Genomic DNA, 26,543 nt, shown 5'->3' on the forward strand with positions numbered 1-26,543 from the left:
ACACCAGTTCCGACTCGAATCGATTTTGGATCGCCACAACACATATCAAAAACAATTTTAACTCGAGTCAGTTTTACAGGTCGGGTCAACTTTTTACACCCTACTCGTAAGTAACGATTGTGTACCGACTCCGGTAGGTTCATCCTAAATAGGATCTTCTTCACTCATTACATACTCACAGGAAGAAGGAACATCTATCTGTATATAGATCTGTTTTACCGGATAAGCAAAACCTAAAATTCTCTGAGAACATGCCACTTGTCCACTCCAGCAATGCGGCGTTGCATTATTTTGTCAACAATCCTCTCCCGTTGGGAAGTCCGACCTAACACATGGGACTTCCAGTGTCCGTTTTCAGTCAATATACTGGGTCAGAATTTTCTCTGGAAAATATTTGAAGCCAAATAGAAACAAGTATACTTTTTTTATTGATATATCAACGGTATGAAACTTAGGTCTCCGCCTGAAATGAAACGGTTTCGTTGATTAAAAAGACAGACAGACAAAAAACATAATCAAAGTGCAGAGCAAACCTGCTCTTTGAACTTCGAAATGTTTATACCCACACATATTCACGTGTTTCTTCATATCCAAGTTTGTTTCAGATTCACGTGTTTTTTTAGAAATAAATTTTCAATTACATTAAAAATAAAACTCAAAAGCCTAATAATTCCCACACAACTATATTTAGAGAAGGTAATCCTTTATTTTGGCAAAAATGAAAAGAGTCTTTCTTTTTATTTCCCCTCTTACTACACGATTCCTCCTCTCTGTGTGTGTTTCTCTTAAAATAAGAACGAGAAGATGAACGCAACAAAGAATATGCAGCTATGCGAGGTTGAAAATGTTGACGAAATTAATTAATTAAGTGGGAGGGGAAATGGAATAAGGTTGAGCCGTTCAAAATGGCGACGATCCCGGTGAAATTCTCGAAAAATCATCAGTGATCGATATATTTATCGATCTAACACCGATCAGATTATATTTCTCGATCTAACACCCGTAACATTAAAGCGCGCCCCTGCCCCGCGCTATAAGCTGACATAGCGCGGATCAGAAGCCGCGCTATACCTAGTTATCTGACACGTGGGGTATAGCACGGTACAGGGGGCGCGCTATACCTTTAATTACCCACCCGTCCACACCCCAATCCTCCATATAAATACATTCATCCTCAATCACTTTCATCACACCAAATTCTCTCAATTTCTCTTAAATACTCTCTGTGTGTATATTTTATAATATTTTTAATATTATGTATTTAATTTATTTAAGTATTTTACTTTATTTAATATTTTACTAATATAATTTTTTTGCAGATATATAATGGAAGACAGTCTACTTCGCTTGAATAGAAATCATATATCTCGACACTTTGCTGATACGGTAACATTTTAACGTTTTAATTTAATTTAAATTATTAATAATAATTAGTTGATTTATTTAATGCATGATTATTAGATTGAGAATTAATTTTTGTAATTATTTATTTTTAGGAGAAGGACCGTGTATTAGATCCTTTTATTAGGAATCTTAAGTTAGTGATACTTAGCTGTGTCTTGCCGTATTTAGTAGAGGCTGAATTTGGTTACATAGGTAGATATCAAGGTCACTGTAAGATAGAACCATACCTTATTTCTGCCTTAGTAGAGCGGTGGAGGTCGGAGACCCACACATTCCATCTTCCGTGCGGAGAGTGCACGATCTCGCTTGAGGATGTTTCTATATACCTGGAGCTTCCGGTGGATGGAGATGTGATATTAGGGATAACTTCCAGTTCTTGGACTCTTTATGTCGGGATAATCTAGGACGTGTCCCGGAAAGTTTTATCAGAGGTAGGATACCGTTAAATTGGTTATATGCCAATTTTCGGGAGTTGAGCGCATACCCCTGTGAGGATGATGTTAAGATGTATGCACGGGCATGCATATTGCAGTTGATAGGAGGGCTGTTGATGCCGGACAAATTGCGCAACCTAGTTCACTACATGTGGTTGCGACATCTTAGTGACTTTCGTCTCACCGGATCATTCAGTTGGGGCTCGGCAGTTTTGACTTTGTTGTACAAGGAGATGTGTGAAGCCACTGACTACAGGCGTAATGCTATCGGTATATGTCTCCTACTGTTGCAGTCTTGGGCATGGTGTTGATTGCCCTTTTTATGTCCCGTTGTGAAGAACCCATTCGTATTTCTACTACTTATGAGGTAATTATAAAACTGATTTTGTATATTAATAATTTTATACAACGTATAATAATTTTTTTCTTTGAATAGGTGGTCTACTGATAGGAAAAATCATCAGGAGCTACCTGATGATTTAGAAAAAATTAGGGTGCTAATCGATCAGAAGGCTGACACACAGGTATGAATTATAATGTTTAAAAATCGATTTTAGATTATAGTTATATAATTATATTATTATTTTGATAAAAAATATATATTATTTGTTTTAGTTTGAATGGGTGTCATATTCTACTGATGATGTGAGGGCGGTGATCCCACCTGAGTTGAGGGGTCCATCAGATGTTTGGATGGCTATAGTCCCTCTGATCTGTTATGCGACCGTCGAGTGGCACTCCACTGATCGTGTGCTCCGACAGTTTGATTGTTTTCAACCAATTCCGGAAGCACCTTGCAATATGGACGAGTTGCATAGCTTAGATAGACGCGGCAAGAAAGATACAGATTGGCTGGTGAGGCATCATGAGTGGGTCGTGCTGTGGGAGGATCGACATCGGCGCCTTCCGCGTAGAGAGTCCATTTTTACTGACTTCTTGATGAATGCTGAGGATTATTATGAGTGGTTCAACAGTAACGGGAAACTGTTTCTACTTCCCGAGGATACACGAGGGCAAACCTTTTCATGACATCAACAGAGACGTTCACCGACACAGCATCATCGTCCCCCTACTCGTAGACGGAGAGCAGGTGCTTCCGGTTCATCCTCAGCTGCACCAGTAGGACCTTCACATCAGCCACCGCAGCCATTTATGATGCCGCAGCCATATATGATACCGTCATCGCCTTTCCATTACCAGATGTTGCCGTCGCCGCCTTCACATGGTTTTATGACCTCACCGCTGCCACCGTCACAGATGACCCCTTCTGGAGGCTATTATGGGTCTATATTTGCAGATTTGACTTGGGGTTCATATGCTGGATATTTGGCGGGTTCAGCCTCATCACCCATGGCCGCAGCACAGACACCTCCTGTACAGTTTTCACACTCAGCGATGTATGGGTTTTCCCAGTTTTCGCAGGCGGTGGGATAGTCAGTCATACACCTCCAGGGTCCTTATTATATGGAGGTGCTTCATCGTCATCAGCTCCTCATCAGCCTAATGTACCTGCTCAGGACAACGACGACGACGACATCGAGGAGTCAGAACTAGTGATACGAAGAAATCCTCCTCGAGACCGACAGCCACCGCCCTGCGGAACACATTCACGACGCATGCATCGATAGATTTTTTTATTATATTTGTATTTACTTTATTTTGTTTAATTGTAATCTTTTATTATTTCTCATTTAATACTTACTTTATTTTGTTAAATTTGTTGGACTTTTTTTAATATATTTTAGTTAAATTTGTTTATTACCATTTAATATCAGTTACTGTAATTTGGTTATCATTTACCATTTAATTATTATTGTAAGTTTGTTGTATATAAATACCAAATTGTTATTAGTTTGATAAAATTTAATGATTGTGTTCGTTTTTTTAATCTTCATCAGCGATTATCGAATGACATTAACTTGAAGTAAATGCAAATTATAATACAAGAATTATTATTTGATAAACAAATACATCATTTCCTCATCAATTGTTACTTGATGACAACAGAAGTGAACATGTTTTTCTAGTGTGTCTTGGGTTTCTACAATGGCCACATATTCTGTATTGTCTAGATCTTTCTCGAATATCCATATCGCAATGAATTTGATTGGATTTTGGACGACCACGCTCCCTCAATAAACTCGAATTTGGTACAATCGGAAGCCAATCTTGAACCTCATCAGGGTCTTTCTCATTACCTATGGGGGAAAACTCAAATTCGTATACCTTAAAAACTTCATATAGTAGGTATACGAGATCTACAAAATGGTTATAGTCTTGACGTGTATGAGAGCAAGCTGCTATCACATGAGAGCATGGATACTTCAGAGCTTGAAAAAACCCGCAGTCGCACGTTTTATCCCTTAGATTTACTCTTAACGACAGAACTTCAATCCCTTGAAGAGGTCGCGACAACTCTGTGACACGAAACATTTCATGCCTTCTAGAGAAGCTTGTTACAGACATTACATTTGATGCAGTAATTTTTTTCTATAGATCTGCAACTAATCTAGGGTGATAGACATGACCGCCTTGCATCCAGGCTTGAGCTTGTCCCCCAAGCTTCACAAAAAGTGCCCCCAAACGAAAATATATAGTTTTTACCAAAGCCTCTACAGGTAAGTGACGTGCACCCTTTAAGGTTGAATTGATTGCCTCAGCCAAGTTGGTCGTCATGTGTCCATATCGATATCCACCATCATATACGTTCGTCCACATTTCTTTATCGATGAGGTTGATGTAATCATATCCTTCCTCGTTCTTCGCCCGTAAATCTTGAAGCATTAATTCAAACGTTCGAGGAAATAGTTCGTAACCTGATCAAAAAATGTATAACTTATTAACTTGCTTTCTTTGCAAAATTAAAATGATCAAAAAATGTATAACTTACTAACTTGCTTTCACTTACCCATGCGTACAATTAATTGACGCTAATCATTCTTCTTGTACCTTCCATGATAGTTCGCAGCAATGTGTCGGAGATAATACCTATGTTGGACAAAGGGTGGTTGCCACATTGAACCCAAAGACTCCATTGCTGCTTTGATCCCAGCTCTGCGATCTGAAATGACACAAATGTTTTCCCTCGTGATAACATGTGCACGTAAATTTCGGAGGAAAAAAGCCCAAGAATCTGTATCTTCTCATTCGACAAGAGCAAAAACAACTGGAAGAATGTTGCGATTGCCATCTTGGACAACTGCCAATAATAAAACTTGCTTGTATTTTCCATACAAGAAAGTCTCGTCGATCTGGACCACAGGCTTGCAGTATTTGGCAGCATTAACGCATTGTGGGCAACTCCAAAAAACCCGGTAGAATTGGCTTCGATCGCGAAGAACTCGATCATTATGGTATGCATAGGAGGTTTAAAAGTCCATAATTATCCCAGGATTCAACGTCCGCACTAGCCTAAACCAACCTGGAAGTTCGTTGTAAGATGCATCCCAATCGCCATGAAGTTTGACAATGGCATTTTGTTTTGCCAACCAAGCTTTTTTATAGGAGACAGTGTACTCATACTGCGATTGTATAGCTGAAATCAACACTGCAACAGTTATATGAGAGCTTTCTTTTACGATGGGCATGATGGCTTGGCATATCATTTCAGAGTCCAAGCTGGGATGATCTTGGTTGACCCCTCCAGCACAACATGTGTGAGGACCGTTGTATACTGTTAGTTCCCATACGTTGTTTTTCCTCTTCATTTTCGACACGCGAACCATCTAATTGCATCCGTTTTCGCGTCGGGCACAGTATCATACATATTTTTTGGTCGTTGATCGATCGACTCTGGACTGAACAGAATTACGGATATTGTAATTTTTGATAGTTATCATCGCTTCTTCTTTGCTTGAAAACTCCATGCCTAAAGATAACTTACCATTATTTATTGATGAGTAATATCCATAGTCACCGAGATGAGGCATATCCGCAAATTCTGGCCCGTACATTGCACCATAATCAGCTTCATATATGTGTGCAGGAGGGTCAGTTTGTGTCACATTTCCTGGAACTTCATCTACATCATCATCATCAGAGTTGAATTGCGGTGATTCTGGGTGAATGAATAGTCCGGTCTCAGCACCATCCGCACCAGGCTCACGAAGCGGTTCTTCTGGTGGAGATGATGGTTCCTCCATGCGCTCTACATTTAGGTCGAAGAACCTACTACTTGCATGTCTTCCCCTTGAACTAGAAGGCATATCGACATTGAGATTGAAAAAGCTCGCAGTCGAATGCCTCCCCCTGGAGCTTGAAGCCGTCGTGTCAAATGGAATCTGCACAAATTGTTGCGTCGATGACATCTCCATATTAAGGTTAAAGAAATTTGCAGATGAATGTCTTTGCCTTGAACTGAACGCGGTGTTTCCATATGGATTGTTCGTGGACCCACCTCGGTACATATCGTAAGGAGTTGCAGATGAATGTCTCCCCATTATGGCATTAAAATCATTACACATTACTGTAGTCGGGCTGTCAACTTGATCAACTTGTTCAGCCAGCCCATAGTGAGAACTTAATGATTAACCCCGAACAGTACGCACTTGAACAAAATGTATACATCTCAATAGCGACGTCTGAATAATTACTTTGAGCTTCAACCATAATTTGAACATCATCATTGTTCGAAAGTTTGAACGCTGTATAATTTAATGGCAACAATGATGTTGGAAATCTATACTGCAACGACGACATTCTTCTACTACTTTCAACTTGAATCTTCCTCGAAATCTTCGTTATCAGCTCCTCAAGAGTTATATTTCTCTTGAATGATATTTTAACACTCTCATTTGATACGAAAACAACGTCGGTTTCATCTTCTCGAATTTCACCATCATAATAAACAATAGCTGAAAGTCGCGTCATTCTTTGAGTTTAAAAGTGCGGCAATATTATATCTGCAAAAAAATAACTGAAACAAACCTGATTAAATAAATTATATATGAACGAAAATATAACACAATAAATTTTTTACACATCAACGTAAATAATTTAAATAATATAATTTTATATTATTACTTGCACCGTACAACTATTTTGACGTATGCTCCCGCTTTTCAATTTTACAAACATAAAAATTAATTGAAAATAATTAGTATAATATTTTTTCAAATAATGATAATAAACAATAAGTATAATTAAAAAATTATAACAAAATTACCTTATAACGAAAAATCGCACGAACTTCTAAATCAAATATGAGAAGAATGCCATAATTATTACTCGTTGACGGAATTGTTGTATTAATTTATAAGTTGAGAGGAGAGATGCGAGGAGATGTGAGAAACTTAACAGACAGAGGAGGGTATTTCTAACCATATAAGGCGCGTACCTGCACCGCTCTATATGTAATTATTCAGATAAAAGATATAGCGCGGACCAGGGACCGCATTAAATATAATTCACCCCTACGTGGCGGATAGCGCGGCCCCTGATCGCGCTATACCCTACGAGCGTATAGCGCGGATCAGGGGGCGCGCTATACGCATGTGTAATCCATGTCAATGTATAACGCGGTACATGGGACGCGTTATACCCCACGTGACGCTAAATTAACATATAACGTGATTCAGGGGCGCACTTTACTGTTACAGGTATTAGATCAAAAAATATAATCTAATCGGTATTAATCGATAAATATATCGATCACCGATAATTTTTCGAGAAATACACAGACGATCCCTGCCTTTTTTTATTCTTTTTCCACGCTGTTTTTCTGCAGGAAAAGAAAGGATATAATAGGAGTAGTGAAAGAAAGAAAGGATGATAATGCTTCGATATTCGAACAACACATGGGCCACTGTCGGTGATTTTTCTTTTCAGTGGTGGCCTCACTCACTGACCTATATATATATATATATATATAGTAATTTAGGGATTCACGTGAAGGTGATCATCATCTGCAATTAGAAAATGCCCGATAGCCATCGTCATCGTCGTCAATCCCAACCCAAATTCATCTACGGATCTGTTTTAGTTGTCAATCTTTTACTTGTACACTCATCTTTCCCAGTTCTCACCTCATTACTCGTTAATCCTTTTTTAATTTATTATATTTTAAAACACGTTTCATTATCACAATATTTACTCATCACTGTTACTTTTTTTGGTTCCATTATTTTCATCGACTAATAAATTTAATTATATATTAAGTTATAAAAAGAAAGAAAACTAAAAAACAATTGATAAATTTATTTTAATAAATATAAATGAATGAGACATATGAGGATAAAAAATAAAAATATTTAGTAAAATTTTTAATAACATATTTTAAATAAAATAAATTTAAAATTTTTAAAAAGATAAATCTAATAAGACAAGAAGATAAGTATCAAATATTTAGTAAAAAAATATCAGATATGATATGACTATACTTAATTTAAAAATTATTTTGTCAATGAAATATTAGTTTTCTTTGTTATCGAGATTTTAATATTTAAATTTTATATTATTTAAACATTAATTTAAATTTTACATAATATTAGTTTGATTTTTATTTTTATTTAGATATATCTCAACTCTTAAAATAAAGGTTTATATTATAAATAATTACTTAAAGTATATATTTTTCTCCAGATAAATATCTAAAATATTTTTATAGAAATAAGTATTTAAATTTATTTTTTAAGTAAAATAAGTAACTAAAATATTTATTTTTTATGTAAATTCAAAAAAGTTGACACCTAACATTAAAAAGTAAATACTTTATATATTATTTTAATAAGAAAATATTTTAAATAATAAAAAATAAATATAAATACTTATTTTAATAGAAAATATTTTAAATACTTAAATAAAAAAAATATAATATGCTAATTTATGATATAGGCCTAAAATAAATAAATGGAACATTTGAAGTCTACAGAAAGACAATACGAATCGTAAGGAGATCATAGCATATCATGCCCATAATTATCAACAATCCATCAGACCGTTCACACTATCATTCGTGGACCCCACTTGTAACATAGAATATTAAAAAAAGGGTTTATAAAACAGTCTGTAGAGTGGGAACCACTTGAACAAAACCTGCCCCGTCCCGCGTCTTTCTGATCTAATCATCTGATGTGATCATTTTCTTATTAAAATCTTTAATTTTCAACCGTTCGATCAAGTAAATAAATATTTTTTTCATAAACACTAATCCAAAAATTCCCTCCCTAACTCCACTTCCTTGTCACTTTGACTCTCTAGTTTCTCCCGCATGCAAAACAAAGAAAAAAACAAGAAAAACAACTGAAAAAAGTTTTTCCATTTAGCTTTTCTTTGCAGGCTCTCTCCATGCTTCGGCCTTGAGCTTTTGGATTCTTTTTATAACCAAAAAAGCTAAAAGAGGGATGAACTTGGGATTTTTCTTTTAGTTCTGAAAGTTTACTTTTTTACGAGAAGATTCACCATTGCTTCCAGCGTTTCTTGTTTTAATCTCTCTCTCTTTAGCGCCTCTGATCTTCTTTTGTTTCGCCAGTTTTCTTTGTAGTTCTCACTGTCCAATGCGCCGCCGACACGACGTTCTTATTCTTCTTCTTCATCAAGGTGTTCACGTTTTCCGTTACTGACCGCCATTTCGTTCTGCATTTCCTGTACTCAGACTGGTATTTATCTTCCTCCCACAGTCACTCGGACTGGAAAGTTTTGAACGCTTGACACATCAAACAAGGATTTCTTTCATTTTTATTTTCTTTTGCCACGAACCAAATCTAATTTTCGGAAGCACTGTTGTACTCATGGAGTGATTTGTACTTCTCCTAAAGCAGAAGAATTTGTGTTTAATAATTTAATGTAGTGAACGAGTCCCTTAGTGTTTCGAAATTTGAATTGAAAAATGATTGCGCCTGTTATTTTGCTTAAGCTTATGGCGAACTTGTCGTTTCTATTAAACTTAAGTGGATTTGACGATGACTCTTCATATGTACCTTATCTGAAGAATTACTTTCATGATTTTTTTGTTTTACTTGTTCGTATGGACCACTCACTCTCCAATTCTTTGCAAACTACATATATCAAGATTCTATTGTTTCGTTTCCAATCTTGTCTTCATCATCTTCTATTAGTTTGTCAACTTTGAGCTCTGAAAAAGTTGAGAATCTTCGTTCTTTAAGACTTGAACTATTTTGGGGATCTTTTGGTGGAAATTCTCAGTCGGGGTGTATTTTGCAGTAAATTTGTTTGTTTGAAAGTGATTTGAGGATTTTAGCTGTGTTTACTGGGAATTAGTACTCACTACATAATCTGGAAAATTTGCATGAAAAAAGAATTCACGGCTTTTACTGTTTAGTTACAAATCATGGCAATTTGCAGTTGATTTGAGCAGCTTCCAAGTGTAGTTGTATTTCACTTATGATTTGTAGTAAGTTTGATGACTAAGCTTCATACTATGATAGAAGTATTACTTGTCAAGCAAGTTTATGATTTAATTAATTCGTTGTTGCAATCTTTAATTTTGTAATGATAATGGCAGGGATTCAGATGTTTCCTTCGCATCACCTCACATACTGGGATTTAGTTGTCACCTTATGTGCATTTATATCAAAGGTATCATTTCTTTTGGTTTGAAGACATACATTGGGGGATCTGCAGGTGATGAAGGAGGACAATACCTTAAATTGTATGGAGGATTGATGACAAAATCTCAGTATGTGCGATTGTGCGGTCATGCCGGGGAGATCTCCAAATTCTGTTCTTTACAAATTTAGACATTTACACATCTAGCTTCGTTTTTCTTATGCATTAATGGATAATGAAGTCAAGGGATTATGATAAGTGCCTGTTACTGTTATAATCATTATAGAAAGAAAAAGAAAAGAAATATTTTATGTTGAAGACTGTTTAGCTATTAAATGGTAATGAATTGCTGAAAATGTTGATACAACTAAGATTTTTTCTTGTGGATATGTCACAATGTCATCATGGCTAAGACTTAAATGAATCAATGCTTGCTGCTTTAGGACTTATGTTCTCTTAGTTGCTGCAGTTGCCAAACTTTAAAATTCTCACTTGTTTCCAGAACCTTGTTCTACAATGCATGTGATACACTAGTTGTTTTCAATTTCTGATATGATTGTAATATTTTTTTCCAATGTTTGTTTTCATCTCCACAGTGGCCTGCTTCAATTTGAACAGAGTCGAAAGTGTGCAGCTAAAAGGATCTGAAGTGATTAAAGACCTCTCCAGTCTATGGAAGTTATTTAGAGCTTAGGAAGAATTCAAGAGAGATTAATCCTTTGGAATTTATGTAAAGACCATGTTACCCCAATCAAGCCATAGGGAAAATATTCAAGGCAGGTTGTCATATGCTGATCTCCATAATGAGATTCTGAAAGGTGGAAAAGAGGTGTCAGTTGATTGTTCGTTGAAGCACAAAAAGCAACATGCTGATATCATGGCAAATGAAGAAGATAAGCTTGTGAAGTTTATGCCAAATCTACCAAGTTACCAGCAGAGTGCAGCAAACCTCCAAGAAAAAGTTTTAAATGTTGGTGTCCTTCAGTGGGGGCGCCTGGAAAAATGGCAGTGTAGCCATAAGCAGATCTTATATAGAAGTAGTATCTCTTCATCCTGCAGCAACACATCTTCCTCGTTTTCAACAGATGAATCACCGGCCCATTCAAGCAGAGGTCATAGTTGGTCTCCTGCCCGTCAAAGGTTACAACATCCTTCCCTGCAATCTCATCTGATGTTAGTCCCTGTAGAAGGCCATTTTCCATTTGTCAAAACTTCTAGGGAAATTGTTGGAAAGTTTCAAGAACTCAAGGCTTCTGAGAGCATCAGCTTTGCGGCTCAAGGAAAATTCATGAGAGAAGATAAATCATTTTGCAAAAGTAATCCACGAATGAAGCTTGAAAAATACAAGAAAAGAGAAATACTCCCAAAGGTTAGTTCAGCAAGTTTAATGGTGTCAAATGGGGCAAAAGATAATGCGGCATCATATAATAAGGTGAAAATGAAGAACCAAGTTGGTGAACTTATGAAGAAAGCTGAGGAGTTTCAAGAAGTTATTCCAAACGGGGATAAGCTAAATGTCACTGAAAAAAGAAACACAGTTGTCCTCCTTTTGCCCATAGATTTTCCCGAAATGGATCATTCAGGAGCAGGTGACCTTTCTAATTTGACAACAAAGTCAGGTAAAAAAGAATCAGAACCTAGTCAGAGGACCTTCCTGGAAACATCTAAAGAGGTTCAGCATGCAGCAGTCAGCTCCGATTTGCATCATTCGGGCCCATTGCCTCGTGAGCTTGATGGCAGTAGACATTTACAGATTAAAGTGATGGGTTTCGATGCAAGTGGTAGCAACATTTTCATCAGAAAGATCTTGTTCTGTACCTTGTGCTACTAGGATTGAAAGTAATTCTTCCAGAAGCATAAATCTTGAGGAGAGAAAGTCAAATGTAACACCCGTAAAGCCTTCTTCAAATGAGGCTTGCAAAGGACCAGACCCAAAAGGAAGCAAGGTTGCATATGAAAAAGTTCGAAGCACTTCACCTTTCCGTCGTTTTAGCTTCAGAAGGGGTAAGGCAGACAAAGTTTCTGGGCCCAAAGAGGGTTCTTGTATACCTCAGGCAGGCTTAACATGTAGTTCTGGCAAAACTGGTTTACAAAATCCTCAGAATTCCGTTACTTCTGGTGTTGATACTTATTGTGGTGAGAATCTCGATGCTAAAAGCAGAGGCAGGTCCAGCCCTTTGAGAAGATTATTAGACCCGCTTCTGAAACCCAAGGCAGTTAATTGTCGCAATTTCACCTACCAATTACAAGATTCAATATTACCAGATGGTTCCTTTAAGTCATCTGAACAGCTTAGACATTCAGCTTTGCCTGTGCAGTCAGCCAAGGTGAAATCAGATACAACAAGCCATTGCACAAGCAATGTAAATGATTTAGCACAGAACAAAAAGTGTGGAGCTTCAGCAGTTCAGGCACTTCTCAGAGTTCAAGTTAAGAATGGGTTGCCTCTGTTCACATTCGCTGTTGATAACGAGAGTAATATTATCGCAGCTACAGTGAAGATGTTAAGTGCCTCAGGGAAGGGTGATTATGGATGCATTTACACGTTCTTTGCTATTAAAGAAGTCAGAAAAAAGAACGTAAGGTGGATAAATCAGGGAAAAGGTCAGGATTATGTCCCTAATGTTGTTGCCCAGATGAAGGTCTCTGGTTCTCAGTTTTCTCATTTGTCCAGGCCAAAATATGTGGATCAATTTAGCATCAGAGAATTTGTTCTTCTTACCTTACAGGCAAATCCACAAGTATCTGATTTCCAGTCAAGTAATGAGCAGGCAGCTATCGTTGTCAAGATCCCAAAGAGGAACAGAAAAATTTCAATCAGAGATGGGTATCTGATCGATAAGCGTAACAACTTGGCCGAGGCTACATCGAAAGAGCTTCAACCAGGGATGAAACTTGAATTTGATTCTGGGAAAATCGGTCCTTCTGTAGGCAGTCAAGACATTAGTGCTACAGTCATACTTCCAAGTGGTGTACATAGTTTGCCAAATAAAGGTGAACCTTCATCGCTGATCCAACGATGGAAATCAGGAGGAGGATGTGATTGTGGTGGTTGGGATTTAGGTTGCAAACTCGGGGTTCTTTCTAATAAGAGCCAATTCAGTCAGCAGTCTAGTTTTGAACTTTTCTTTCAGGTATGTTTTTGTTGGTCTAATGCTCTAATTAAACTTAACATGCCCACTGCATTATATTGAAAATGTTAGCTGAATTCTCTCTATGTTCTAATTATAACCAACAGGGAGGAGCTCAAGACAAGAAGCCTTTTTTCAGCATGGCCCCTTACAAGGATGGGATCTATTCAGTTGAGTTCGATTATTCACTTTCACTTATGCAAGCATTTTCCATTTGTATAGCAGTTTGGGATAGTAGGAAACACAATGAGCTTTCAGAATCAGAACCAGTTGCCGCCACCCCTGAAGAAAGAATTTTGGGGACAACCATACTGCATGAAAGAAGAACCACTCCTAATCCTATGGAAATTGAGACTGCTGCTAGATACATCCAATATCCACCCGTTTCCCCAGTTGGAAGGGTCTAGTTCGACACTACGAATAATATGATGTAGTTAAGTGAGAGAATTCTATATATTCCTGGTTTTTTGGTTGGCTGTGCTCGGTTAGATGTCCATCACCGGTAAGGGTCGCCCGGTAGAAATATGAAGTGATGAACAAGGCTTGTTTGTAGTAGTCGGCCGGGACAGAGCTTTGGACCATCAGGTGTAGTATAGTATGAGCAAAACATTTTGATTAATGTAAGCGTGCATATAAAATCCAGCGTCCCCCATCCCTTGAACTTCAACATGCTTGTTGCTTGAACGCATGTTGCATTAATAGATGCTCAAGGAGAAAACTCTCACAAGTTCAATTCTCCGATTTACAAAAGTCAGAGAATTGGGTGTATTCTTTTTACGTTTTTATTGATTCATCAAAAATTATTTAATATTTCACTTACAATGAAATGTGAATTTCTTAAGTTTAGAAGTTTAACAAGGCAACTTGCAAATCAAATTTCATTTCATATGCTTAAGATTTTAGAAATTTGCGTATGCATTTAATTTTTTTATCAACATTATTATTCGTTTTTACTTTTTTATGTAAACATTGTCATTATTTTTTTATTTGTTTAGGTTAATACTGGTAAAACAAAAAAAACATTTTTTTTATTTTAGCTTAGGGTATTAATTATAATTTATATTTTTGAAAAATCACGATTTAAAATATAATTTGAAATGGATGTTAGAATAACCATTATCGGGAAATGGTTAATTCTTTTGATGTATGTTATAAACTTTGCTCTTAGCCTTTTTAACAGTCGATAGACGTGTGGTACCACCAATCTTTAGGGTCGATTTTTTGTATTAAGATAATTTCAAGTATATGAATACACTTCAACTTATAATATAATTTCAAATGACAGCACTTAACAAAAACCCATAATTTCAAATTTCATACATTGTTGGAAATCAATTAACCAAGAATCTCCTCAGATGGTAAGTAAAGCAAAATTGCCACACACATTGTAAGCTTAATTTCAAAATCCAACAAAGGAATGTTGTAAGCTTAATTTCAATTAGTTAATAAGAGACACCTTAATACATTGAGACTAGAGATCAAAAACTACTTAAAAGGTCCAGGTCCAAATGCAGCCAAAAAAAAAAAACCCCAAATTAATCGGTGGAAAACATCCAAGTTTTTCTTCATTGCTATTACTCATTAACTCAAGGGGAAAACAAGGTATAAAATAGTTAGCCTGCTCTTTGTCTATTCCAGCTGGGGTGTTCGGTGCAGCCGTTGGAACTAGGACGGTAAATAAGACAAGACAAATCTCTAGTTATTCAAGATCGACTAGGTCAAAATTTGATCAACTCTCAAATTGAATAAATTCGGCTCAAGCTCGTTCTCGACTCGAACTCTTAATGAGCCAAAACGAGCTACTTGATACCCGGCTTAAAAAGCAAGCAAGAAACTCAAAAAAATAATATATTAATTTTTTAAGGTTTTTTAAATTGAATTATTACTAATACTAACATTTATATCTTGTTCTTTTTTTTTGTTTAAATAAAATATAAGACTTTCATGTACTTAAGGTTCGAGTTCAAGTTCGAGCTTCAATCGAGATAAGTCTAATCAAACTAATACTTAAGTTTTTTCTAGGTCGATTAGAGGTTCAAGTTTGATTTCAAGTCGATTTGATATTCAATTTTCTTATTTCGAAGTTGAACTTAACAATTTTAAGTTCATGAGTTTTTAAGTCAAATCAAACTCAATTATATATTTTTCAAGTCTAGTCGAACTCGGTACTACTCAAATTCAACTCATTTATAGTTCTAATTGGAACCCTAAGCACCAAACAAGATTGATCATAAACTAACCATAAATATCAGGGGTAACCATTAAATCGATATTAGAAAAAAAGGTTTTAATAAAATCTTACTTACAAGATCTTCCTAGGGTTTAAGTAGGACCATAAATGAATTGGACTTGAACAAAGAAAGTTATATTCATATTCGTTTATTTATTTTTGAAGGTGTTTGAGTTTGTTTATTTATTATTTGCGAACATGTTCGTTTATATGTTCACGAACATGTTCATTTAGTGTTCATGAATATTTTTTGTTTAGTGTTCGTTTATCATTCACTTAATATTCAAATTTTAGTTTTACCCTTTCATTTACAAGCTAAAGAAAATGATAAAGTTACACTACTAGTGTTTAAACTCCTTAAAATTTACAGTTTAAATTTCATTTTTTATCATGTGTTTAATATGGTCTCTACCTTTACTAATATTTAAAATGTAAAAAAATGAAAGAAAAAGGAGAACCGGGTAAGCAAGCTTGTTCGTGAACATAAACAAATCAAACATATATTTGTTCATGTTTGTTCGTTTATTAAATAAAAATAAAAAATTTTTGTTCATTCTCATTTATTTAGCTTAGAAAACAAACGTTATACAAATAGTTCACCGAACATTTTGTTCATTTAAATCCTTAGATTTAAGGATTTGGCGAAACCAAGAAGTGATAGAAGAAACTGATTTGTGAGTGTTTACTAGATTCGTTAAGTTCAATCCTGAGTAACTACGATGCATGAAAAAATCACTTTAGGATTTAGGGTTCAACATCTTTAATGGCATATGATTCAAATTTTATATTATTTAAATATTTATTTTTTAAGTATTTAAATATATTATTTAAAGATATACACAATAAGTGATGAAGACGATATTTATACAGATATAATATGATGTGTGCAAATGCATATATTCAACATAAATCATATCCTTTCTTTCCTTATAAGGATGATATTTTTATCTTACATGACATAAAAAACATCAATCTGAAAATTATTCTAAAATAAATGTTAATAAATAGGGAAAAATCTACAGATGATTCCTTATGTTTCCGGTTTGATTGGTTTGGTCATCGGTTAAAAAAAAGAATGATTTTGATCTCATATGTTATCAATGCGTTTGATTTTAGTTTATTGACCGTTAAATCTAGTTAACTCATTCGCAAAAATTTGAGTTGTAAAAAAAAAACTCACGTATCTTTCTCTGCTTCTTTGGCTACATGGTGTATTTGACAGCTTAACCAAGTTTGCAGAGAACTTAAAATTAAAAGCACATGTCCACTTTCTTGAATTCAACTGAGATTGAGATATACCAACTTGCCATTTTCTGGTTGTTGAACTACTTCAATATTTTTCAAAACACAATGGGGCAGTCTTTGCAATTAAAGAATGTTAACCGTTAAAAATTGTGTCCACGCAAAAATTTTACAAAGATAATGATGAAGAAAGAAGAAGACATGTGAAGAAGAATAATAAAAAACAATCAATCAAGTGTTTTTTTTTTTAGATTTTGGTTTTTTAATTGCTACATAACATTCAGTTAAGTGTTAAAGGAAGTTAACAGCTAAGAGACTAGACTAAAATTGAACGTATTGATATTGTAAAGAACCAAAACCTCTTTTTTTGAACGGTCAAACTGAAAAACGTTATGTACCATTTGTATAGTTTACCATAAAAAATAACTTTTTAAGATATATCTTGATAAAAATGGGGAAAAAATACACAAGCGGAGATTGGATTCAATTTCATCAGATGAACAATTTGGCAAACCACTAACCAGTAGCTTAATTTTGTTTCATAGAATGCAAGAAACTAGATCATTTCGAAACTAGATAGATGGGTACATAGAGTTTCACATAAAAGAACAAGCCGGCATAATAAAGCATGAAAATATCCAGGAATGCCACAACAGGTACAGCAAAAAAACAAACTACTAGTTCTGTCACACTAAAAAAGATAAGCAGCACCAACAGGATGACGAGGTTTCAAATTGCCAAAATGGCAATAACTATCCCCTACTCAGTCCTCATCATATTCCTGTTCCTCTTCCTCATACTCTTCATCATCAGCTGTTGCGTCTTGGTACTGCTGATACTCCGACACCAGATCATTCATGTTGCTCTCTGCTTCAGTGAACTCCATCTCATCCATGCCCTCCCCTGTGTACCAATGCAAGAAAGCCTTCCTCCTAAACATAGCTGTAAATTGCTCACTCACCCGCCTAAACATCTCCTGAATGGATGTAGAATTGCCGATGAATGTTGATGCCATCTTTAGGCCAGTGGGTGGGATGTCACAAACTGTCGACTTCACATTGTTGGGGATCCATTCAACAAAGTAAGAGGAGTTCTTGTTCTGAACATTGAGCATCTGCTCATCCACTTCCTTTGTGCTCATTTTACCACGGAACATGGCTGATGCAGTCAAGTAACGACCATGTCGTGGATCAGCTGCACACATCATGTTTTTTGCGTCCCACATTTGCTGAGTGAGCTCGGGAACTGTTAGAGCTCGGTATTGCTGAGATCCTCTGGAAGTGAGTGGAGCAAAACCCACCATGAAAAAGTGAAGCCGGGGGAATGGAATGAGATTCACGGCAAGTTTCCTGAGATCAGAGTTGAGCTGGCCAGGGAATCGCAAGCAGCATGTCACTCCAGACATTGTTGCAGATATCAAATGGTTTAAATCACCAACTGTGAAAATATATAAAAGAACATAGATGTAAGACTTCTAAAAATCCCAAAACAAATCTTAGTACTAAAATCTAAACCAATTTAAGCCCCATACAAACCAATTAGTATAGCAAAATCCCACCATAGCAAATAACTATCAGATCCAAACATCAAAACAGTACAAGTTAACATATCTAAACTCTGAGCCATGATATCTAAGCAAAAGAGAAGAATAAATCAGCGGAAAACTTACAGCTCGGAGTGGTGAGCTTAAGTGTGCGGAAACAGATGTCATACAAGGCCTCGTTGTCAAGAACCATACACTCATCAGCATTTTCAACCAACTGGTGAACAGACAAGGTAGCATTGTAAGGCTCCACGACTGTATCAGAGACCTTGGGAGATGGGAAGACCGAGAAGGTCAGCATCATCCTATCTGGATATTCCTCCCTTATTTTCGAAATCAACAGTGTTCCCATTCCAGATCCAGTTCCTCCTCCCAAGGAATGACAAACCTGAAACCCTAAAAAAGGGGGAAAAGGTTGACCACCAGTTAATGCACAAGAATATGCTAGATCGTTCAGATCTGGCGTAGAAAAATTTCCAAAGACAGTTTACCTTGAAGGCAATCACAGTTTTCGGCCTCTTTACGAACAACATCAAGAACAGAGTCGATTAACTCAGCACCTTCGGTGTAATGGCCTTTAGCCCAGTTGTTACCGGCACCGGACTGACCAAAAACGAAGTTATCCGGTCTAAAGATCTGACCGACGGGACCAGATCTGATGCTGTCCATGGTTCCAGGTTCAAGATCCATGAGAACAGCACGAGGGACGAATCTACCGCAACTGGCTTCATTGTAGTAGACATTGATGCGCTCAAGTTGAAGATCTAAGTCCCCTTGGTAACGACCAGTTGGATCTATACCGTGCTCGGCACAAACAACTTCCCAGAACTTGGCTCCAATTTGGTTGCCGCATTGGCCACCTTGAATGTGAAGGATCTCACGCATTTTGTTTTAGGGAAAGGAGAAACTGGAATGAAAGAACAGAGAACAAGAAGATTTGGAGGAAAATGATGAGATGAATGGCGCTCCTACGGATGTTTTATTTATATTTCAGAGGGCGGTGATTGGTTAGGTTTTCCTATTTTTAAAATTTTATCTTTTACTGTACAGCCTGGCTCCCTTAGATCAAATCTTGTTTTTTGAATTTTGAATCAATGGTTAGGCAGTGGTTAACAAACAGTTAACCGCTGGAAATATATAACAACCAAGTAACGGCTGAGAGGTTTCAAAAAAAAAAAAGTAACGGCTGAGATACCCTAAAAATAAAAATAAATATTATTTCAGAAACAACGGGATACATTTGTCGGCTAGTTCAGTCCAGTATAGTACAGTGTTAGACAACAATAGCTGTCACGTTACGTTAACATCACATCCACTGGTATTTTTAAAGTATATTAAAATACGATTTGAGATCCGACATCTTCAACCAATGAAATAAAAAAAGTATTCTATCCGTTCAAAAAAAATTCATTACTACTTAATAATAGTATGAAAATATAGAATTAAATCAAATTTTATTATATAAAACAACTAATTTTAAAATTAAATTGTTATTATTATAAGCATACATATATACGAATGATAGCTCCCGTTTAGATGGTGGTGGGAGTCCATCAAAATATCGTTTTAAAATTTCATTACAATTAATATAATACTTGAAGTAAGGATATAAATTAACAGAGTTCGAATTAATAAGATTATGTCCGTTATCGTTTATTTTTTTTAAAGTATTTGTGTTTGATTTGTCCGTTTAACTTTTTAATATCGTATTCGTGTTGTTTATTTATATTTGAATGTGTTCGCTTTTGTTTATTTATTGTTCGCGAACATGTTAGTTTAATGTTTGCGAACATATTCATTTATATGTTCACAAACATGTTCATTTAACGTTCACGAACATATTCATTTAGTTTTCGTTTAGCGTCCATTTACCAATCATTTATATATTCAATTTTAGTTTTATCATTTCATTTGGAAGCTAAAAAATGATAAAATTGCATCGTTAATGCTTAAACTCCTTAAAATTCATAATTTAAATTTCAACTTTTATCATGTGTTCAATTTACTATCTACCTTCTCCAATATTTAAAATGTTAAAAACTAAAAGGAAAAATAGAACTAGGTAAACGAGCTTGTTATGAACATAAATGAACGAGTTCATAAAAGAGGTTGTTCGTGAACATAAATGAACTGAACACATATATATTTGTGTTCGTTCATTAGATGAACATACAAAATTTTGTTCATACTCGTTTATTTAACTTAATGAATGAACATAAACGAACGGTTCATGAACATTTCATCGAACGATCTATTTATTTACACCCTTAGCTTGAAGGTGTTAGTGTTAACAAATATTTTATATTTAAGATTTAGCATTTATGAGAGGTAGAGATGTGCAAAAACATATGATCTAAATAATTTGATTCGAATTTTTGAACATCCGATCTAATTTTTTTAGATAATTCGGATTAAATATATGATAAAAATTTAAATAGTCGGATTGGATACGAATAAAAATATATCAAATTTTAATTATCTGAATATTCAAAAGATGAATGGGTGTTTAGCCCTAGGCTCAACATTATCCTTCACGGACCCTTATTATTATTATTTTATTAATTATTATTATTTACTTTCAAAGAGCAACCCCTCAAATGGATTGAAATATCATCGTTGGGGAGGCGTTCTTCGCTAAAGCATCAGCAGGGGAGTTAGCCTCTCTGTGAATCCAGGTGAAGTCGAGAGTCCAATTTCGTTGGTGTAACCGAGAGATGACTGGGACGAACAGCTGAGGACTCGAAGGAGCAGCAAGGCCCTTGATGGCCGATATAGCAATCAAAGAATTAGATCGACCTTTGATACACAGTGGGTCTTCGACAAACAACTCTTCTATATCAATTGTTCACCGGCAACAATCAACACCCGCAGTTAAACGACCATAGGGACATTTTAAACTGTAATGGTGACCCATATCTAACATCGTTAAAGGTTGAATTTTGGATCCAACCACTGTGACTACTGAGATTCATGTAGAGAAGTGACATGTACTGATCGAACAAAAAATTTTGAATATTTAATTTTTCGAATCAAATACGATCACTATTCCTGTTATACGAAATTTTATATATTAAAATTTTCAGATCGAATCAAATTCTAATATTTGAATTTGCACACCCATAATAAGAGGGGATCACCCACCAAGGAAAAGTTGGAAAATTACAAAACAAGGAATTGGGAAACAAATATCGGAGACCATCCTTCCATCCATCTCAACAGATTAAAAAAAAGTAAGATTAAGAATTACATATTTCCATGTATTGAGATTCCCTTTCATGGATTGATTCATGCCTTCCTCAGCTCCCTTCTCTCAATTATAAAAATTAGATCGTACTATACAAGACACCCAAAAACACTTAAAAAAAACAGCTATTAGCAGTTAGTTCAAACACACTTGCATTCCACCGAACCTGTAACTCATTATCGACCCCGCGAATATTTTTTTTTCAATTAATAAACCAACCGACACTATCATCAATTGCACAATCTTGCTTTCTCAATGCATATATAAACATAGAACTGTTAAAAAGAGATTTCACCGCATGCTAATTTCAAGTCGTTAGAGGAAAAACGCTTTGGATGGAGATCCTGTTCTGATTTGATGAGAAAAAAGCATCCCTATTTTCACGTGATACTTTTAAAAGACCGACGTAGCTACTTAACATAATAGATTAATAGTAGGAGGTCAAAATATAAAAGTAAAGCAACATGTACTCCCCTCCGCTTTCTTTTTGGAAGTAGCAACGAGAGTAAGCATATGTCTGAATGATGGCACGTTGCAATAATGGTATCTGTTAGATATATACCATAAAAAAGATACTAAATTATGTATCTCTAAATCTAGAACTACTTGGAATCCCTGCTTCAACGTTTAGAAAACAAAGGTCCTGCTGTTGCTAAAGTGTTGAGATTCCCATTCTTGCAAAATGCACTGACACATTAGTCTTCTTTCTTACAGCTATGAACCCTTGGTTATTATATAGATTTTTTTTTCAATCAATAACCACGATTTGACCCTCCACCTATTTGTGTCACCATCTTTTAGCTTTCTAAAGTTGTCACCAAGTGCCGCCGCGACTTTGGAAGAAATTACCACCGTCAGCAACTTTAGTCGATAAAAAGGATATTGACACTCAATTTTTCATATTTCGGTTCAATTCACTTTCATCTCTACATGCTTCCTTTAATTCTATTTTGATCTTAAATAGTTTATCGTTCATAATTGTCATTCAACAATAAAATGGGGTTTGCTCAACTTCATAGTAGAAACTTTGCATATATGCATTTCCCATAGGGGTCATGAAACTTCAAAAAAGCTCAAATCAAAGAGAACCATAATCCTATATTTGAAATTTCACCTTGGAACGATTTACACAGCCAGCAAATAACCTACAATTTGATCAAGTGTAATTAAGAATTGACAGTCTAAAATCGAGACCTTAGCAGTACTGTAATACTCTCTTAAAGGTGGAGCCTTTTCCTAGGCAATTCGGTAAGTATTATTTTGTCTATGTGGATCGTCCTAATATTCCAATAGTGCTAGAATATCGAGGTGATCTTCAGTTCCAAAACCATCTCCGTTAACATGCATGGTAGCAACCTGAATTGACAGGACCACGACCCAAAGTAGAAAAGAGGCATTGACGGGTGAATCACTAAGTGTCAAATACCAAACCAGCAAGGGGACAACACATATCAATACTCATGCTTATTCGAACGACCTTAAAATTTTTGCCTTCTTTGGTTTGCTTGAATCATTGTGTATGGAGTGATCATCAGAGGTTCTACAAAATAAAGCAGCACATGAAACAAACAGATTTTGTAAGAAAAATAAGTGTGATTCCACCAAGCACAATGTGGGAACATTAAACTTACAGGTTCTGTTTCTTTGCATTTTGTTTGATGGTCACAATCATATCCATAGCCATTTTCTGGTGCTCCCTTGTTTGTGAATGCAGGTCCAAACCTTCAACTGTTTCACAATCCACTTCACAATTGCGGTACCAACCAGTGCTCACTGGTTTTCTCTTTCTCAAATTTTCGAATGAATCCATATCACCCTGAAAACACAAAAGTCAAGACTAGGAAAGGAGCAGAAACATGTGTCCAAGCACACTAGAATATATTTACGCTGAAATATGATGAAAGAGCAGTATTATTGCCTTGCATGATTAGGGGGGATAGAGAACAAAATCAACACTTAAGACTCCATCATCATTCGGAAACTCTCGAAGTGAAAACTGAAAAGCTACTTCTAAATTCTGGCTCACCAAGTCGTGGATGAGGGAAGTTTCCAGGCCCACCAAATTGATCTCCCATTCGTTCATGGTTGGAAAATTCACCAAAGCCAATTGGCACACCCATCCGCAAATGACAGGCATGATATGATGACCCAAAGTCTCACCCTTTCTGAACTGCGGAGGTCGAATGTCTGGACCAATTATATCAAGACCCCTCATATGCTCCATGTGATCAGAACGCTCAAATCCACCTCCATGCAGATGTCTAGGCAAACCTGAAAACCTATCATTGAAACGGCGTTCCATGCCATCTATCTCATTACCAGGATACCTCCAAATCTTTGTGGGGATATGCCTGGATATTCTCTGCCTGGACTTATGGAAACAAAACCCTCCATACGATGCCTACCATAGCTAGGAACTGGTCCAAGAAAATCAGGTCTTCCTAGAGCATCTTTAGGAAGACCTACTGGTCTTTCTCCTGCATCATTAGGATAATATAGCAGCAGGAATCAATAAGGACCAGAGTCGATCGTGGGATCAAAATTCAATCCATGAGACTCCTCATGAGCCCTTGCACCCATATCCATACCATAACCATGAGGGCCTCTATCAAAGGGTTTGGATGAGGAGAAGGAGCTCCCAAATTTCGGAACAGGCTCAGCATCTAAATGAGAAGACCTAGGAGATTGTTTAAGATCTTTGTCAAACTGTCCTTGACCACCAACACGAGGAGCACAATCCAAAGGGAATGGATTCCAATGTCCATCTTGCACAGGCTCTAGATTCCAGTCGTCTATTATCAACATGATAGTCCATGTTTGTAGAATGCTGCTGAACTGAATGACCTTCAGGACCGTAAGATGATGCACCATGAGAATCAAAAGAATTAAGAGGTGGTGTACCAAATGGTGGGCCTTGATCCCAATGTCCATCTTGCACAGGCTCTAGATTCCAGCCGTCTATTATCAACATGATAGTCCATGTTTGTGGAATGCTGCTGAACTGAATGACCTTCAGGACTGTAAGATGATGCACCATGAGAATCAAAAGAATTAAGGCGAGTAAGATTTTCACCTTGAGATATCCTAGGAGCACCAGAAACAGGAGGGCCTTGATTATAAGGACCTTGAGGGCCATAATTACTTGGACCTCTATCAAAGGAACCAGGAGCTAAATTTTCAGATGGAACTGAAGTATGTCCTCGACTCTGAGGCCTAAATTGATTGGGAGGACGCGCTACTGTTAACCCATGTGAAGGCATTTCGGGTGAAGGCGTTGGCAACACTGCAAGTAGCAGGTCTTTGATGGTTATCATTAGACGCATAAGGCATCTGTAGGGGTTGGTGCCTTCCCTGATCAGCAACTTGACCTGGACGAGAAGGCTGCAAAAAGTTCCAGGTTGGACCTGACTAGATGGAGGTAGGCCCTTAAACCCATTGCCAGCAGGATCTTTAGGAGCAACCTGATCTTGAAGTACAATTTTTTTCTTTCTGCAGTTGTCCATTCTCTTCTTCACCAAACTTAGCCTCCTGCAATGGAGAAGTTTTCAGCAAATGTCCATCACTAATTTTATTCCCTTCTACATTGTGCTCGGCATTGTCAACCTCTTTCCGGTCCACACCCTTTACTGTATTTGTCTCCTTAGTAGATGTTACAAATTCATTACAATTATCTCCAACATTTTCAGTAAGTTTTTCATCTACAGATTCAAATCGGCATTGAACTGTGAAGTAGAGTCACCTACATTACCTTCATTCTTAGCATTTCCTTAGGGTGATGAATTTGCTTGTTATTCGGTCATATTTTTTTCAGTACCAATATCTCCAGGAACCTCAGAAATTGGTTGTGAATTTATCCCTGATTGACTGTTGGCCCTGAGGACATTATTCTGATGAGAAGATTGCTGATTTGCACCAGGTTGGAGATTATGATATGGATGGGGATGGACAGCATGAGAAATCCTGCAAAATTTGGCTGAGGTTGTGGATAGGCAAGACGAGGTGGCTCAAACGAATGAGGGGGGACTGGAGAACGTAATTGAGACTGCAAGAACTATTGCTGATGCGCAAAAGTACCTTGCTAAGGCATTTGAGTCTGAGGTAAGCTTACCAGTTGGGTTGACAGAGGTTGTTTTCGTGCATACAGCTGAGTCATGGATGATGTAGGAAGCTGGATAATTGGAGGTTGTTTAACTGAAATTGCAGGTTGAAGAGGAGGATTAACTTGCTACAGAGCAAGAACTGATAAAGGCAGCAATCCAGGCTGTTGTTGGTTAAGAATTGCAGCATGAGATTGTGCTTGGCGAATCTGAGATTACTGTTGAGTGTATGAATTCTGAATTTCAGCAGGATATTCCTGTGGATGATGGCCACCTTGAGCATGCACATTCAAGGCATATTGTGGTGTACTGTCACCAGTTGCATTTGCTGGGGAGGCTGTGAACAGCATGAACAACAAGGTGCTGCATTTGAGTTATTGAGTATATTTTATAACTTTTAATAATTAAAAATTTAATAAATCAATATCATATAATCAATGATTATTTTATAATTTTTAATTAAAGAATTCAACAAAACACCACCTTATAATCGAAAAATTATTTGTGTAATTTATCTAAAATTATACTAATTTATAAAAAAACAAAGGCATAAATAAAGACACGTAATTACAAAAATATAAGCGCCACACGCGGTTGTTCTTTTGAATAAAATTCACATAAATTTCTTTTTATACTTTTACTTTTTCTTCTTTTTATTTCATTTTAGTTTAATCTGATCTAATTCGGGAATTAATGTGTTAAAATGGGGTAAG

The 26,543-nt window shown here is 36.3% G+C and overlaps 3 protein-coding genes and 1 long non-coding RNA gene across 4 annotated transcripts; 2 read left to right on the forward strand and 2 right to left on the reverse strand.

Moving 5' to 3' along the window:
- The first annotated feature begins 317 nt into the window (after positions 1-317).
- Positions 318-23,273, forward strand: LOC120180326. The gene is made up of 3 exons (XR_005521675.1): positions 318-344; positions 4,807-4,810; positions 23,168-23,273. It is a non-coding gene; the product is annotated as an uncharacterized LOC120180326 (long non-coding RNA).
- LOC120180323 lies at positions 9,108-14,179 on the forward strand. Its single transcript, XM_039185672.1, has 3 exons — positions 9,108-9,433; positions 10,940-13,477; positions 13,582-14,179. Exons 2-3 carry the CDS (start codon positions 12,116-12,118, stop codon positions 13,879-13,881), a joined length of 1,662 nt encoding a protein of 553 aa, XP_039041603.1. The 5' UTR covers positions 9,108-9,433; positions 10,940-12,115; the 3' UTR covers positions 13,882-14,179.
- LOC120180324 (tubulin beta-2 chain) lies at positions 17,494-19,447 on the reverse strand. Its single transcript, XM_039185673.1, has 3 exons — positions 18,981-19,447; positions 18,616-18,885; positions 17,494-18,383 (listed from the first exon to the last, which is right to left on the reverse strand). Exons 1-3 carry the CDS (start codon positions 19,372-19,374, stop codon positions 17,710-17,712), a joined length of 1,338 nt encoding a protein of 445 aa, XP_039041604.1. The 5' UTR covers positions 19,375-19,447; the 3' UTR covers positions 17,494-17,709.
- LOC120180325 lies at positions 23,027-24,640 on the reverse strand. The gene is made up of 3 exons (XM_039185674.1): positions 23,688-24,640; positions 23,365-23,549; positions 23,027-23,273 (listed from the first exon to the last, which is right to left on the reverse strand). Exons 1-3 carry the CDS (start codon positions 24,033-24,035, stop codon positions 23,198-23,200), a joined length of 609 nt encoding a protein of 202 aa, XP_039041605.1. The 5' UTR covers positions 24,036-24,640; the 3' UTR covers positions 23,027-23,197.
- Positions 24,641-26,543: the final 1,903 nt, after the last annotated feature.

This window comes from Hibiscus syriacus, unplaced genomic scaffold, assembly GCF_006381635.1.
Source record: "Hibiscus syriacus cultivar Baekdansim isolate YM2019G1 unplaced genomic scaffold, ASM638163v2 tig00112491_pilon, whole genome shotgun sequence".
Classification (NCBI taxonomy): Eukaryota; Viridiplantae; Streptophyta; class Magnoliopsida; order Malvales; family Malvaceae; genus Hibiscus; species Hibiscus syriacus.